General features: G+C 40.4%; 1 protein-coding gene across 1 annotated transcript; it reads left to right on the top strand.

Moving 5' to 3' along the window:
• The first annotated feature begins 36 nt into the window (after nucleotides 1-36).
• LOC111874878 lies at nucleotides 37-17192 on the top strand. Its single transcript, XM_023870735.2, has 7 exons — nucleotides 37-272; nucleotides 4504-4855; nucleotides 6470-6629; nucleotides 8771-8942; nucleotides 12120-12306; nucleotides 14020-14148; nucleotides 15874-17192. The coding sequence occupies exons 1-7, from the start codon at nucleotides 129-131 to the stop codon at nucleotides 16071-16073; spliced, it is 1344 nt and encodes a 447-aa protein (XP_023726503.1). The 5' UTR covers nucleotides 37-128; the 3' UTR covers nucleotides 16074-17192.
• The last annotated feature ends 30 nt before the right edge of the window (nucleotides 17193-17222 follow it).

The following is a 17222-nucleotide window of genomic DNA, read 5'->3' as shown; positions in this document are numbered from 1 at the left end:
ATGTTGGCAACCTGATCTGAAGTGAACATTGTTAATGGTTGTAAACATAACCAAATTATTAGTGATTGTTAGTTTGTGGTTGGAGGTAACGTTTCGGTGCCTGCAAGCAGGAAAAACGAAATACAGATATGAATGATAAGATCGATAAGATGGTCCCGCCTTTAAATTACGAGGTTATGGAAGTTATTTTTCCACATATAAATGGAAAATTACTTGCACGTTGTGAACAAGTATGCAAGTTGTGGAAGGAGGTGGTCCAAAGTCTGTCGAAGGTATGGGGAGGAATTAATTTAAATCATGCGTGACACGAATGGTTTTATATGCCACAGTGACAGTTATAACGTTGAAGAGATCCTGAAAGTTACTAAGTATTTGGGAATTGTATATGTCATAGCCTGAAATTAGGTTAGGGAGGTTAGAGTAGGAAGTCTATTTAACTCTGTTCTGCTGAGACCTTGAGAAGCCGCCAGTGGCTCAACCACGGAAGAATTTCCCAACATTATATGAACCTGAAGGTTCGTTACTATGTTCACAAGGCCCTCCACTGGCCCCTATCCTGAGCAATATCTGTCCATGCCATGCCATCCTATCAATTCGAATATTTTCATTCTACCTATGTCTATGTATTCCTCTTCTCCCTCGTGTGCGACATGCCCTGCCCATCTTATCCTCCTTGATTTGATCATTCTGATTATACTTGGGGAAGAGTACAAGTTATGAAGCTCCTCATTATGCAGTTTTCTCCAACCTCATCAGTTAATCGCTCTTCAGGCCAAATGTTCTCCTCAGGCCCCTGTTCTCAAACACCCTCAGTCCTCTGTTAATGTTAGAGACCCAGTTTCACACCCTAACAAAACAACAGGCAAAATTATTGTTGTGTGTGGGATTTTTGTTTTGTCATTACTTCAATGACAACCCACTTCTTCGGAACAGTTTGTAGGTCCTGAAAAGGACCATTGGTTGCTGAGATGCTTGGCCGGTGAAGTAGCACGACGCCCGCTGGTAGGAAGGGAAGTTGGTTGTGGTGTGTTGAGGCGGCTGAGTCAGTTGACTGGCCACAGTGCGGCCGTTGCTGGAGGTTGCTTGGTTGCTGGAAAAGGTTTGCTTGCTGAGCGCGGTCGCAGGAGTGGAGAGGCGATAGCTACGCCAGTTGCCCAGTGTGTCGGGCATGACTACCAGCGAATCGAGGCGGCCGAGTTGCCCAGTGAGTCGGGTGTGAGACCGCCGGACAGCCGAGGCAGTCGTGCCTGGCGCAGTGAAGTGCCGATGCCTCCAAAGACCAAGCGCTGGCGACGAAGTGTGCTGATTGCTTGTAGACTGATGTGGAACGACCGTAGACTGACTGTTGACTGAGTGTAGACTGATTGAGAACCGACTACTTGTGAGCTTGTGCTCCGCCTTTTATACAATGCATGATGGCAGAGTGAAAATTTGCTGAGCACTGGTTGGCTAGCGCGCGTAATGCTGTGGATGCGGGCTAGCAGCAAGCGCTGTATAAATGCAAACGATGGATGCAATTTGATTGGTTAGCGCGCGTGCTGGTGTTGTGATAATATGTGGGATGTTCCCACATGTGTATATTCTAACTTTTATGTTTTTAGGCAGCACACAAGAAGAGAAAAGGACTGAATGGTACCAAGTGTTACCCACATTCAGGCTATTCTTAATTTCCTCCTGAATCAAATTTTTATTTGTTACTGTTATTCCCAAATGTCTGAACTGTACCACATTTTCAAAGCATTTGTTAGCCATCTTTATTTTATGATTTTGCCCTGCATTTTGGTGATGAGACAGCAGCATTTACTTAGTTTTCTTTGGGTTTAATTCTGGGCCAACTTCCTTACTAGCATCAATTAAATTTTCTGTGTTTCTTTATGGTATCTACTCATATGTTATCTCCCAGTGGATTCACATCATGAGCATAGACAACAGCTGATGTGTCCTGTTTAATTTCAGTCCCACTTGGTTTTCCTTTACCTTCCTAATGGCATATTCTAAAGCAAAGATGAAAAGCAGTAGCAATAAAGCATCTCCTTGTTTTTAGACCATTTTGGATGGGAAAATATCAGACAAGTGTTTACCTATACAGACTTTACTGTAGGTGCCCACACATTTTAACCAGCCTAAGTAGTTTCATGTGTACCCCAAACTCTATGAGAATATTCCAGCTACTCCAAAATGTTGCAGAAATCTGCAACCGGGTTACTATTCTCATGCTTTGTAATGTGTGTGAAGGTATTCTCCAAGAAACTACAATGCATAGACTCTTATCTGTTTACTAGAGATTAACAGCCTCAGTTGATTGATTGATTGATTGATTTGGCATTCATAATTGCTACAACAGTAACACTTGGACAAGTCACATCATTAAATACATCATTCTTGAAATCCTTTTGCCCAAATGCCTAAAGGATTAGAATCTATAAACAATAAATAATCACTCTTGACATGGCTAACCTATAATTAAAATATAACACAAAATATCAAACCAGATAAATAATCAAATTACGTACAATACGTAAATTGAAATGCAAGCCAACCTTATGAGTTTGTCGAGATAATTTTAAGAGTGTTACAGTAAATCAAAGAGTCCTACATGTGACCATGACAATTACCGATCACATTAAGATACTACAAGCAACAAAATGTTATCTATTTCAATTGCTGGATAGAGGATTTGCTATGCTTACTACTGTCCCTCTAAGAGGAACTCATACAATGTATAGAATGGATGATCTAGTAAAAATGCTGTCACGTGTTGGGTATGTCACGCGACAAATAACTTCATGTAGCCTTCGGATTCAACGATTATTTATTGAACTCATTCATCCACACTTACTTCAGTCAGGAATACAGTTACTATCACTTGCGGTATCACAATTACTGCTTCCGCTGCATCTCGGCGAATACTAGACTGCCTTAGAAGGAGACTCTCTTCAGACTCCAACTTGTACTGAATACTCACTCATTCCTGAATAGTGTTTGCTGCTCCTTATATAGTCTCGACATGGACCACATAGAGAACACATTGCTGCTCGGCAACAGATATCAGGTATTGTTGTCAGGTGTTTTTACTGAGCATTGTTATGCAAGGAACACTTGTTGCTATGAATATTCCTACGCAATGGTCTCAGCAGTTTCCATTGTTTCATTGCCCAGTGATGGACGTCATATAACACACCACAATACTTTTAGCCCATATTTCAAGTCTTTACATCCATCTGATTTTCTTAATTCCAGAGGCAGTCTATTATATAATTTAATACCCATATTGATAACACTCTTCTTAAAAGTTGATATGCTACAATTTGGCACTTGAAAATCATTTTTCCTTCTAGTATTGTATGATGTATGATCTTAATTCTTTTTGTCATTAAAACAGGCATATAATGAGAACTAAGTGAATAGCCTGTAAGGCTTGTTAGGTTGGGATACTCATGTGTGGAAGTAAAACATGTATTCAGCAATGATTAAGTAAGAATTTCTAATAATGGGATCTAAATCTCCCTGTCTTGTAAAGACTTATACAAAATGGAAAATTTTTAGGGATATCTACTACTGAATAGCCCAGTTCTAATGAATGAATGAATGTATAAGGGTTGGGCCTTCTTGGCCCTTGCACCACGACCTACAGTGATCTCTTGTGCTTCCACTTTTGATTACCCTTTCAGCAATCCTGTGCTTCGAATGAAGCACAGGATTTTGTACTTGAGGACGTCGAAATAGTCACTTGGTTCCATAAAGTATTGACCCAAGCGACATAATCTTAAATAAGCTAAGGTCTCACATTCACACAGGATGTGTGTGGCTGTTTCATTTTCTTCTTGACACCTCTCACAAGTAGGACTATCACTTAGGGCCCCCATACACACACAGTTTGGCCTGCACAGTTGAAGACTGAAAGGCAAAACTGATGTGTGTGGTGCGGCCAGCCAGCCAATCGTTTGGACTGTTGGCCTGTGGGGAACCCGTCAGTTCTACCTGCAGGACCGTAGCACATGACGTGTGTGACTCAGCATTATAGGCTGGAAAACCGTGATTGTGGCAAGAAGCCTGCCGGTTTATATGCGCGTGTATGGGGGAGGAAAGGGAGGGGGTAAACTGCAAGTTTTGCCTGTAAGGTCGATCGGAAGGCCAAACTGTGTGTGTATGGAGGGCCTTAGTCCCAGTTTGAAAAGGTGTCCTTTAAGGTGGCAGTGTCCTGTAAGTAGTCCCACCACCCGTCATAGCTGAGCCCAGTTCTAAAATGTCATCCAGTATGTTTTAAACTTTAAGTTCAAATTGCCTGTATTTATTAAGAATAAAATATCAGCAGGAATTCTTATTCCTATTGATGGTACTGCACATGGAATTTGATTCTCTAAGATATGTCTCACTCCTGCCAGGAATTGAACCTTGATTCCTTGGGCAGGCAGCTTGTAGCCTAGCCAGCTGAACTGTCATGACCCGTCATGATCCTTGAATAAAATCCCATTAATAATTTATTATTTTGTTTTTTATTAGCGAACTCACATTTGGAAAACTTGCTGTGAGAAGGAGATTGATGAAGATGTAAGAATAGAACTGTTGAACAGCTGTTACCCAAGATGGCATATCATGTGTCCTAGCGATTCTGAATGGCGAGTAGTCTACAGAACATGGTGTGAATGGCACCATGTCGGAAGGTGGCCACATATCACAAAAAATGTGTGTGGAGATTTCAATCTAGAAGCAGTGACCTGCATGAAGATATCAGGAAGATATATTATTTCAGGTCATACAAATGGTGGTGTATATTTTTGGAATTCCAATAATTGTGTTAAGGTAGCATCCCATATGACACATGTCATAGATCTTGGTGTGATGGTTTTCAATGGTGAGTTTTTAGATTTTCGCAGCATGGATTGTTGAGATTTGGTTCTTCTGGGTTGTGACACCGTGTAGTCTAGTGTATTTCAGTCCCAAAATGGGCCTTTGTCTCACATTTCTTGTTCATTGTACTTATTGGCTTGGACTGGATTCTGTCTTTCCTCACCCTTCCAAGGATCTGAGTGATTCCCTTCTTCAAAACTTGCCTGTATAACCTAATTGCATCATCATCCTAGTCACTTTGACCTGAAGACAGAGACAGCTTATTCCCCTTAATTACTGGTATCCACATGACTGCACAGCGTAACAACCCAGGAGACCACGATCTCAATAATAAGCATCGTTCTGCCATTGTTTACTGTGTATTTTTGAGTTCAGTGGACACACATACAATGTTGTCTATCATTAGGTTTTAATCCTGAAACTACTGAATAGATTTTTAAGATTTTGGTATTAGGAGATCTATGCTGAAAGTTGTTGGACAAAATTAATTTTGGCAATCCAGGATAACATTATGAGAGAGTCATGGTGGGCAAATTGGCAATGGAGCAGATTTTTCCCCAAGTCTCTTCAGTTTTCCCTTGCTGTACTCATTATCACCAATTCAAGGTGTGTAATAGTCTCCACCAGACAGTACACTATCAAGATTCTTGGTCGTAGTGAAATTGCAGGCTTCGTCTCTGACGTGGCATTTGCCTTGTCACAGAAAACTGAGACAGACATCTCATGAAATTCTACTTTTATTTGAAACAGTTTTCAGTGTGGTAGATATTTGTACTGTTGTTAGCATGTAACAATGAATTTCTGTCTTCAATAAATGAGGTATGGAAAATAGCAAAGAATGCATTTGAAATACAGTAAACTTCCCGCTATCCAGCACATAAGAGGAATGGGGTTTGTTGATTATGTGGATCTACCAGTTGCATGAGAGAAACTCTTGCAGGAACCCAATACAAACTCAAAAACAACATATTTTCACTTTATTCCTTGCACAGGAGTCTTTCTACATGACATAGCAGGTTGATGGATTAAAGATTTCAGATAAATATGCTATGATGCACACGGTAGCATGTTTGAGGCCCTATGCTACAAGCCAGAAGGTCACGGGTTTGAGTGACGATGAGGTAGATTTTTTCAATTTACCTAATCCTTCCAGCCGCACTATGGCCCTGGGGTCAACTCAGCCTCTAACAGAAATGAGTACCAGGAATCTTCCTGTGGGGTAAAGGGCGGCCAGCATGTAAGGCTGACAACCTTACTGCCATCTGTTAGCCAGCTGCCTAAAGAAAATGTGGGAAGCTTGATGTTTCACAAACCTGTGGCTTTTCACAGCTTGTTACAGGGATAGCTTTTTTTTTATGATGTGATCACATATTCAGCCAACCTCTATTGAAATGACAAGTGTATGAGTGAGGACAGGGAGTGCTGGGAGGAGTACCACATGGCAGGTGAACATATGCACATTACAAGTCTCTTTTTGAATAGCTGTATAAAAATGGCAAATTTTGTTAGAAATTTTTGCCAGTTGGCTGAGAATTCCAGATACTTGAATACCAGACAACTGTTGATTTACTGTACATATTTGCCTGCACAAAATACACTATTGCTAATTTACTGACAGGAGAATGCAGAAATGATTCACCTCAGATGAAACATGACTTGGTAGTATCAGTGTCATATGGCCATAATATTCAACTAAATCCACTGGGATTCAAATACAAAGAGCTGTGTGGATTTCCTGTTGTTGTTGAAGAGGACTTTGAGGCTGTGATAACACTCCGGTATGAGATGTGAGGATTTCATAGCAGAAATAATGTTCTGAGATATGATAGATTGTAGTCCAGTAAAGGCATACAAACATTTTGAGGAATCGGCACACCACACTCCATGATATTGTAACTGAGAAAGCAAGAAGGTGAAGACATGATGAAAGCAGTCTTCTGGGATGTAGCACTGTGTAGATGTGGTGTTAACCGATGTTTCGGAGGAACGTATCGCTTCCATCTTCAGGGTAAAAGGATTTCTTATTTTTCCTTCTACCCTGAAGATGGAGGCGATACGTTCCTCCGAAACGTCTGTTAACACCACATCTACACGGTGCCACATCCCGAAAGACTGCTTTCTTCATAGTCACTGCCGTGAAAACCTCAAACCTTACAGGTGAAGATATGTATGAGACTTGAGGTCGTCATGGCAGTAACGTCTTCTGGAATATGATTCCATGTAGCGTGGTAGAAGTTTACCAGTGTTTCAGGGGAACATACTCCCCCTATCTCAGGACTGAAGAGTAAGCCAGGCAAGCAGAGCTTGTTTATTTGCATGACTCACTCTGTTACCCCAAATATGGAAACAATCACAATCACTGGTCCAGTGATTGAGGCTAGCTCTTTCTAAGGGACCCAACTGAATAGGTGTTTTCCTTCACCTGAGGACGGAAACAGATCCAGTTTCCGAAACGTCGTGTTTTTATTTGTTATCTTAAAAACCAGGACGATGGATAAAGTCCAAAATCCCAACATATCAAACAGAATGTTCCTTGAAAACAATGAGAAAATCATGCCAAACTACAAGGTATAACATCCCAGAATATTTTAATTTAGTCTCTAAATGTTTTGAGAATTGTATAATTTAAGGATCTGGTAAGTAATGGTATTAATGGCATATTTCAGAGAATGGGAGAGTATTTCTGACTGAATAAATAATTTATAATTAATTGTTTGTTTGTGGGAAGTTCCTCCACCTGTGACCCCATCTACATGTCAAATTAGGAAGGGAATGTATACTGACAGTACAGAGCTGGAAGATTTTATGAAGTGAATATACATATGTTAAAGAAGTCAATTGTGAATTTGTATGAATGTAACATATCGTTAAACTTCTGGAGTTTCGTTTTGATGTGTAAAAATTTGACAATTCTTGGTTTTCCAGTTTTGTGCATGTGCATTTTACATGGCTATTAATGATATTTGAGTTTAATTTTTTTTAATTTGCATAGTGGGGGCGGTGGAGTCCAGCTGGGTCCACTCAGCACATCGGCCACTGATTGGCCTACTGTACCTACCCCGGGTGATTATAATGGAGTATTTGGTGGAATGTAGATTGGCAGGGGAAACCGAAGTACTGAAAACCTGCCCCAGCGCCACTTTGTCCACCACAAATCCCACTTGACCAGACCCAGGTTCAAACCTGGGCCACCATGGTGGGAAGCCAGCAACTAACCGCTTGAGCTATGGCACAGCCTTATATTTGAGTTTGGTTACTGTATGCAGCATCCAGGCTCTGTATTTAGATGTGGTCTCAGGTTGCATGTTAAGGAGAAGCATGGCAAGCAGCAGTAAGGGAGTGGTTGCAGGTGCATTGTCAGAGGGAGTGAGGTTGACACACTGTAACTGATGCCCCTCACTAACCCTTACACACCCTACAATCCTTGTATCAGTTGGTGGACTTGACCAAATTCACTGCACATTCTCTTGAGAATGACCAGGTCTAAAAAAAACTGATGGAACACCTAATATTAGAATCTAAGGCCACTTTCAGACAAGACACGACTAGAGTCTGGGACACAGCCACTCAACGCCACAACACGCACACTTAGTGGCTCTGACGTCAGAACCCCACGTTGATGTTGCCCTCAGTCATTCAGATGGAGGTATCAAAATGTTTATCCACCATTTCATCAGTGACGCTAGACTCTGTATGTCCCGTCTGAATGCTAGCATACAACTCGATGCACTTCGAGTGCCCAGACAAGTCAGTATCTTGGCCACTGAGACACTTGTGTGAATGCTAGTATTCACGCTAATGTATTTGCAGTCGCTGGACACCGTATGTCCAGCCACCATGTGTCTTTTATGAAAGTTGCCTAAAAGACAGACTGATTTGATTATAAAGAGCCATGTGTTATAAATTTACTACATTTCAGGACCTTTGGGAACATTTTTGTTTCCCTGACCAGTACTGGAAGTGTTTCAATATGGCAACTGAATGCTTCTCCTTGCAACACAAATGTTCCTGAAATAATTAAATTACACACAGTACGAATGGCTCGGCCTCATATTCAAGCTGTCACCATTTGGGGCAACAAAACTATTCAGGTAATGGACATTGCCCGATGTGAAACTCGTGCTGTGAAGAACTTCTCAATTTTTCTTCTTTTTTATATGTCATTTATGTACCAAAAACTGTTATTTATTTTGCTGAAATAACATTATGAACAAGTTAGACTCCCATGCCTTCTTTAATTTGACCAAATTTAATTTTACCCTGTTATGGTTATTGAAGTATACCTCAAATGAACTCACAAATATTCTCAGTAATGTAGGATTTGAGGTTGTCAGAACAGTGTTTATGAAGAGTTCTGTCTTTTGAGATATAACACCATGTACCCTGTTAAATATCAACCAACATTTCAAAAGAACATGTCACTTTCATCTTCATGGTCCAAGGTGCTACTGCATTCCATCTGCTTTCAAGCTGGTTAATCATGAAGATGGAGGCAACAGGTTCCTTCAAAACGTAAGTTGACTTTCAGTAGACTATGTTGCATTATATACCAGCATGGAAGTTCATTATTATGTGATGGTGACTCTTATTACATACACCAAAATATGTCTTAGTATTTTAAGTGGCTGTGGTACCCACATGTACAGTCCTCTATTGTAATGGTTTTACCACTACAGACAAGTTGGTTTGGGCTATAGACTATGTGATTTTATGTTTGAGTGTACTCGTTAGATCATTTATTATGCTTAAGTAAAAGTGCAACATTTATCTCTAAAGCAGCATTTTTTTCCTTGGCACTACAGCCCCAGTGGGCCTAGGCCTACCTCCATGAACTTCTCTGTTCACTTCAGTTTTTCTAAATCTTACACATTCGGAAGGACTCCTTGGGCGGGTGATCAGCTCGTCGCACGGCCTCTACCTGTACACAAACACAGAAAAACGCACACACACAAAATAAACATCCATGCCCTGAGTGGAATTCGAACCCACGATCCCAGTTTCCAAGCGAGCGAAGACAGTACATAACTTAGACCACTCAGCTACCATGGCCGGCAAAGCAGCATCTAATCTGATAAATATAATGCTGTTTTATTCTTTTAAAACACTGGATTTGGTATTTTTATAATATATATGTCTGCATGCATACAAGGAAACATTTTATCAGGGAGAAATCCTTGCATATAGTTGGGATAGACTTGCTTCTCATGTATGTAAACTCTTGTGCTTGTATCTTTTGACAGATTAGCTTAGGTTTACATATACTTACATGTATGTCCTCTGACACTTCTTTATTGTAAGTTAGCCAAGAAGACTCTGCACAGCAAGGGTTAAGTGGAATGAATTTCTGATTGAGATATGTATCAGAGCTATCCAACCAGTTGATTTTATGTGACCACAGGGGCATCCTTCCATTTCCAAAAATGTGTGTTCCCACTAGTTTCCTCCTCATTTTTAAATGTCAGCAAATCTTGTCAAAAAATCACTATGAAAAGTGTTTGCCAAATATTCTGTATAATTTTTCAGTTAATTTTATGAAACACCAAATAAATAATTTAGAATAACATGGAATTAGTACGAGTCCATAAGTGTATGCAGTCTTGCAGACCTTTTGTAGCTGATTTTAAACAATGTTGACCATCATAAGATTTCATTTAAATAAGTATTTTTAGGTCCAGTTGTTATTCATATTGTCACATGTAGGAGGGTACGTGTGACGAAATGACGGGTTCTAGTTCAGATGATTGGATTTATTAACAGCTTGGTTACTTGCACTCTCGTAGTTACACTCAAATACAGCACTATCACTGATTTACACACTCTCCAGTTCACTGTTTCAAACACACTAGGATTCTCTGTCTTCCATTAGTTGTCTCATAGCAACGGATCTCCACACAGAAACTGTCACTTCAGACCACTACAAATATTTTACATAAAATGTTCCAGTCACACTTTACATCCTCACAGTGCAAACTTCTCTATTCCTGGTTGCTATTACTCAAACACTCTCAAATACTGCCAAACACTGACTCCTGTTCTGCCTGTATATGTCATTATATAGCATCCACACTGACCTCACAGAAAACAGCCTATGTTGTTTTAACATGTTTACTGAGTGATTATCCAGCAGCAGGCTCCATAGAAACCAGTTACATGATGTCACATCCTAGCATGGAGGTGTGTTTACTGAGCAGTATGCGACTTCACAGAGTTGTCGCCTAGCTATGCGCTGATACAATCCACAACTCTCCCGTTGCACGCTTGCCCCAAGGCCTCTGTGGCTCAACAGTTCCTGTATAAAGCAAATATGCCACAATATGCTTCTCCTTTGGAGATCTCATCATTGGGGGGCAGATATGTATATTGGCATACTGTTAAACAAGAAGTTCTGGGGGGCAGATATGTATATTGGCATACTGTTAAACAAGAAGTTCTGGGAAGAAATAATTGCTTTCTTTCCTTCATATGACAGACAACACAGAAAACAGTGCATCCAACAATTCTTATACTGTTGCACGTGTATTTGTTGCCATGGCAGCAATAGGGGATACACATATAGATGCATAAACTGATGAGAGGGACTTATGAAGTACACCATTGAGATGGGCTCAGGTGTCATCATGTACATACCAAGTTTCATAAAGACTGGCTCAGGCATTCATAAGTTAATTGGTAGGGGATACAGATACACAGACAGCATGAAGAATGCATAACCTTATTTTTTCAAAATAAGTAGGCAAAAAATATATTTTTATTGTGTGGTCCACGAATATGTACTTAAGTACAGTGTGGCCCATATGGGGTTTGAAGTTAGTCCTGTTCTGTATCATTTTTCCAAGACATTTCTTACAGCCATTCTGTTATAGTATTTTGTCTAGAACAGAATACAAAGTTTAAATGATGTCCACTCTTTTTTTTCCCCCCCTTTGGCGCTGCAGCCCTCATTTGAGCCTAGGCCTACCTCCATGAAACTCTCCGTTCCACTTCGGTTTACTAGATCTTAGACGTTTGGTAGGACTCCTTAGGCAAACACAAACACAGAAAAATGCACACAAACATCCATGCCCTGAGTGGGATTCGAACCCACGATCCCAGCTTCCGAGTGAGCGAAGACAGTGCATGCCTTAGACCGCTCTGCTACCATGACCGGCGATGTCCACTCTTTACATCAAATTAATAAAGTATTGAAAATTGAGATGTTTTTCAGGTGTTTAGATGTTACTGTTCTCTTGCTGATATATGTGGTGGACATAATTTTCCAATTATTTCAGGTGTCTGCACTGGCACATACTGGACTGTGCAGTCCCATTTTTCGTGGAGGTGATTCAGGCTCCTATGAACTGCTTCAAGATGGAGCATTTCGACAGTTTTCATCGCCAGACACGTGGAAAGAAATACGAAGCAGAAAAATTTTGAAGGTCTTTCTTTGGAGATATGGGATCAGCATTTTGCTTACTGGTATGGTATAATATTCAAATGGCCTGGATATAATTGTTTCATAATTGTAGGAAAAATACATAAGAAATACACTAGTCTTTTTTTTTTCTGTCTTTTAAATACTTTGCATAATGAGGAGCTTCATAACTTGTGCTCTTCTTTAAGTATAATTAGAATGATCAAGTCAAGGAGGATGAGGTGGGCAGGGCATGTAGCACGAATGGGGGAGACGAATGCATATAGGATATTGGTGGGAAATCCAGAAGGAAAGAGACTGCAGGGAAGACCAAGGTGTAGGTGGGTGGACAATATTAAAATGGATCTTCAATGAATGAATGATCTTGGCCCTTGCACCGCAACCACAGTGATCTAATGTGCCTCCCCTTCTGATTATCGCCTTAGCAATCCTGCGCTTCAAATGAAGCGCAGGATTTTGCACATGGGGACATCAAAATAGTGACTTAGCTCCATAAAATATTGACCCAAGTGACATAATCTTAAATAAGCTAAGGCCTCACATTCACACAGGATATGTGTGGCTGTTTCATTTTCTTCTTGACACCTCTCACAAGTGGGACTGTCACTTAGTCCCAGTTTGAAGAGGTGTCCCTTAAGGTGACAGTGTCCTCTAAGTAGTCCTACCACCCATCGTAGCTGGTTCCTGTTTAACTTCAACAGTTCCTTCGCTCTTTTAGCAGAGGGTCCTCGTATGAGTCCCTTTGCTTGCCTGAGTCCAGTCAAGGATCCCCAGTATTTCTCGTGCTACATATTTGTCCAGTCCCTGATTGCCTTTCTGGCAACTCCTATAGAGATGCCACAGGCTGGTTCAGGTCCTATGAACGGATGTTCAGCTCCAGTCTTGGCCAATTGGTCTGCTGTTTCGTTTCCAGCAATACCCTCATGCCCCGGCACCCATATCAGTTATACCCTGTTATGTTTGGCCAGTTCCATGAGAGTTTGGTGGCAATTCCAGACCAATTTTGAGTTGATCTGGTGTTTGTCAAGCGCTTTAAGTGCAGCTTGGCTGTCAGATAGAATGTAGATGTTCCTATTTCTGTAGTTCCTATCTAGATTCTCCATAATACATGTCTTAATGTCACATACTTCTGCCTGGAATACTGTCGTGTACTGCCCAAGGCTGAAACTAAGTTTCTGTCTCGTGCCATAGCAGAACACACCAGCTCCAATGCCCTTATTTATCTTGGAACCATCTGTATACCAGATCAGTCCTCCTTTCCTATCGGGCCAATCCCATTCACTCCTGTCAGGCAATTTGACTTTGAAGGGTTTTTCATATACATGTCAGAATGGATCTTAGAGAGAGAGGATGGGATGGTATGGATTGGATTTATCTGACTCAGGATAGGGACCAGTGGAGGGCTCTTGTGAACATGGTAATGAACCTTTGGGTTCCATAAAATGCTGGGAAATTCTTGAGTAGCTGCAGATTTGGCAGCTCTTCAAGAAGGGCTCAGCTCCATGAGTAAGTGAGTGAGTAATACATCTGCAGAAATTTCTACCAAAAATCTTGCAGTGATTAACAGAGAATTCAGAAAATGGACATCATATATGATATTTTCTTCCCTTAATCACTTGACATACTTTTATTTATCATGTTCTTTCCTTTAATTAACTGTTTTCATGTGAAAATCTAAAGTTTCGCTTTACACTCTGAAGTGTATTTTAGAAAACTCCTAACAAAAATGTAATATGTTGTGCTGTGTTATGTTGCAGATCAGCATTTCATGTATACCAGTGTAAATGGTTGTAGACCAGTAAAGTACAATACTATGCCATATCTTCATTCATATCCCATCACAGTGCTACTGTATGGAGAAATTCTGTTGCTGGGTATGGAATGTGGTAAGCTGTGGGATCTGTTAAATATGATGTATACCTTGCCTGTCTTTTATTGTTGATACATAGATGGAAATGTAAACGCTCCTATGTCTAACGGTCTTCTGGGATGTGACACTTTGTAGTTGGAAATCTAGCTTTTGGAAAAATATACTGCTTCCTTTTTCAGAATCAAACATTCAAGCCTTTCAGCCATGAAGATAGCAGCAGTATGATCCTCCAAAACACTGGTATCCGTCTACCAGACTACACAGTGTCACATCCCAGAAGGCAGTAATGTTGATAGTCACTGTTTGAGAACTTGAAATCTTGTGGAAAGTCCATGGTTAAAATCAGAAACAAAGGACTTGATATTGTAAGAGATTTCGCATGTCTTTTTTTTCTCACTCTATATGCAACATGGGAGTAGTGTGTTAAAATTACATATATCATCCTTATCAACTACCATTCATAACTATTATGTCACTTCTCAATATTACATATAACCTGATCACTGTTGCTATGAATTTAGGAGGGTACATTTCCATTTACCTCAAGCACTCAGGCCAGTAATGCTATATCTGACAACATACTATTAGATAACATTTTTATTTATTAATGTTTGTTATCCATGAATAGTAAACTCAATCTGCTAGTCTCCACCTTATCGTGGTGAGGGGGTTTGAGTATGCCAAGGACCCTGAGAGCTATACCAGTGGTAGCGTAGCTACTGGCAGGGCCTCCCTTGCTGGACAGGTCAAAGGGTAGGCATCAGACGAAGAGAGACACCAAAAACTGACGTCGGAAGCAGCGTCATCAGCAGCGACTTGAAGCACAGAGCAAATGATGCTCGAGATGGTTCAAGTTCGTATAGCAACAGGCGTGACCAGAGTGGTTTGAACGGCTGTTGTACTGCGATGTGGAAAGCAAATGGAAAAACTACCACATTATCACTTTTCCTGGATAGTCTCTTTCCAAAAACAGAAGATCGCATTAAGTGGAGAAACTGTTTTGGAAGAGACTGTGGACCTGTCGTCTGACAGATTACTGATGATGATGATGAAACAGTCCAAAACTAAGCAACTTTCACTTTAACATGACTTGGAACGTGGCTTTTCCCTGCCAGAATGAACGAATGGATGCATTAGCTGGGGAGTGTTATACAGAATTCTGGACTCAAGCACAGGCAATGTTTTGACCATGAGCCTATGTGCCCATGCCATTATATCACACAGGTCTCCTCATTGAAAGCTGTTTCTCATAAACTTGAAGCAAAGAATGTACAGGAACAATCTTCATTCTCTAAGAGGCCCTCCAGAATGAAATTTGTAGCATAATGTACAATATTAGAGATGAGCTGCAGCAAGTATATTACAGTTTCTGATGCAAGTGCAAGATGTGTTTTGATGCAGATGGACTTTCAGCAGTTTCTTTAGAATATAGGCAAATTAGATAAAATCTTATCATGTTGCTAACAAGAAGTTGTGCCTGCACTGGTAAGGTTTATCAAAAAACTCCCTGCTAAAGCATTGGCTGTGGCTTGGAAAAGTCCTGTTAAAGCTCATGTTACTTAGGTTTGGACCTCACTGTACTACAGAACTTGTGACCAAATTTTAACTAGGGCATAAGAGTATAAATATTTAAGTAATACTATGCTTACCAAGTGGACCACACGCATTCACTGTTATAATGCAATGCGGAACCACTATAGATTAAGTTAACTAAAATAATGTATTTGTTGTTTTGTTCCAGGAACTTTGTACATGTACCTGCTCTCTCATATAACAGACCTGTTGACGTTGAATCTGGCGCAAGTGTACTGGAAGCACTCACTTGGCCAACACCCAATTATAGCTCTCGATATAGCTGAAACAAGTGATGGTCCTGTCATAGCAGCCACAACACGTTACACCATATATCGCATACTTTTCATCCCACCTCGATTACGCTAAGTGAATTTATTTTAATAATATGCTGCCCCATAGTGGGACAGGTTTTTAAGTTCCAAATTCAAACAGAAGAGATTTTAGTTAAATATCCATACATTACATTCCTTTCAGTATTAGACCTCTGCTATGTATATTACATAACATAATCCTTCTGTCACTGTAGAGATCTTCTAAAACATCTTTCCCTTTTTGCTAGTTATTTCCTGTACTTTTTCAGAATACTGTCAGATCTCATCCGCTGAATATTTTCTTTCCAGTTTCTTCTGTATTCTGTAAATTCTGTTATTCATGGAATTTGTCAGTCTCTCATAATTTCATTCCTTTTATGGTCTGAAAGGGTGTATTGTGCACTCCTGCTGATGCCCATGCAAACAAATGCAACTCATTGTTTGTATTGTGAACATTTGATTAACAGATTTTGTATTTGGAAGACTAGTATCTCTTCTAGTATGCATAATGATTTCTTTCTACGATAATTTGCAAAGCTATGTCTCACACAGAGAGGCATAATATTCATACCATGTTTCTTGTGTACTGTAATAAGAGTATTTCCTTGGGAACATGTTTGTTTGCGAAGGCATTACTCAGTTACAGCTGCATATAATTTCTTTTTAAGAATCTGCTGCCAAGCAGCAGATGTTGTTTCATTGTTTCAAGGCTGTTACCCACTAACAGGTCTAAATGCTACAACATTTTCCTTTAAACTGTCCATCAAGGCACTTGCAGTGCAATTGTAAAATCATACTTGACTCATTTTGTCTCTTCACATCATGTCACATGACAAATAACTTCACGCCATTCTGGATATAGCGAATTTATTCCACAGTTTAAAACTTCACAAATACTGCCATCTGCAGTATCACAATTAATTCTCCATTCACTCTGGCGAATGCTAGACTGCAACTGCCCTCGGGAACTTCACGATCCACGCTGTGTCACTCCTGATCACACACTCTCGTCACATACTGCTCAACCAGCTTCTTATACCGTTCCCTGTTGCCTGTGTCAACAGCGGTGTCCCATGTTACATCACCACGGGGGAGGGAGGGGAGTGTTGACTGGCCTGTTACCATAGCAGCAGAAGCTGTTATGTCACCGCTGGCAGGGGAGGGGGTGTCCTGCATAGCGCAAATATGTCACAATATTTAAAGG

Source organism: Cryptotermes secundus, unplaced genomic scaffold, assembly GCF_002891405.2.
Source record: "Cryptotermes secundus unplaced genomic scaffold, Csec_1.0 scaffold160, whole genome shotgun sequence".
Lineage (NCBI taxonomy): Eukaryota > Metazoa > Arthropoda > Insecta > Blattodea > Kalotermitidae > Cryptotermes > Cryptotermes secundus.
Note: the sequence above shows the minus strand (reverse complement) of the source record. Positions and strands in the feature narration are given on the sequence as shown.

Coding starts and splice junctions, on each gene's coding strand:
- LOC111874878 (XM_023870735.2), top strand. CDS start 129: ATGAATGATAAGATCGATAAGATGGTCCCGCCTTTAAATTACGAGGTT. Junction 273..4,503: donor TGGTCCAAAGTCTGTCGAAG/GTATGGGGAGGA, acceptor GTTTTTTATTAG/CGAACTCACATTTGGAAAAC. Junction 14,149..15,873: donor GTTGCTGGGTATGGAATGTG/GTAAGCTGTGGG, acceptor GTTTTGTTCCAG/GAACTTTGTACATGTACCTG.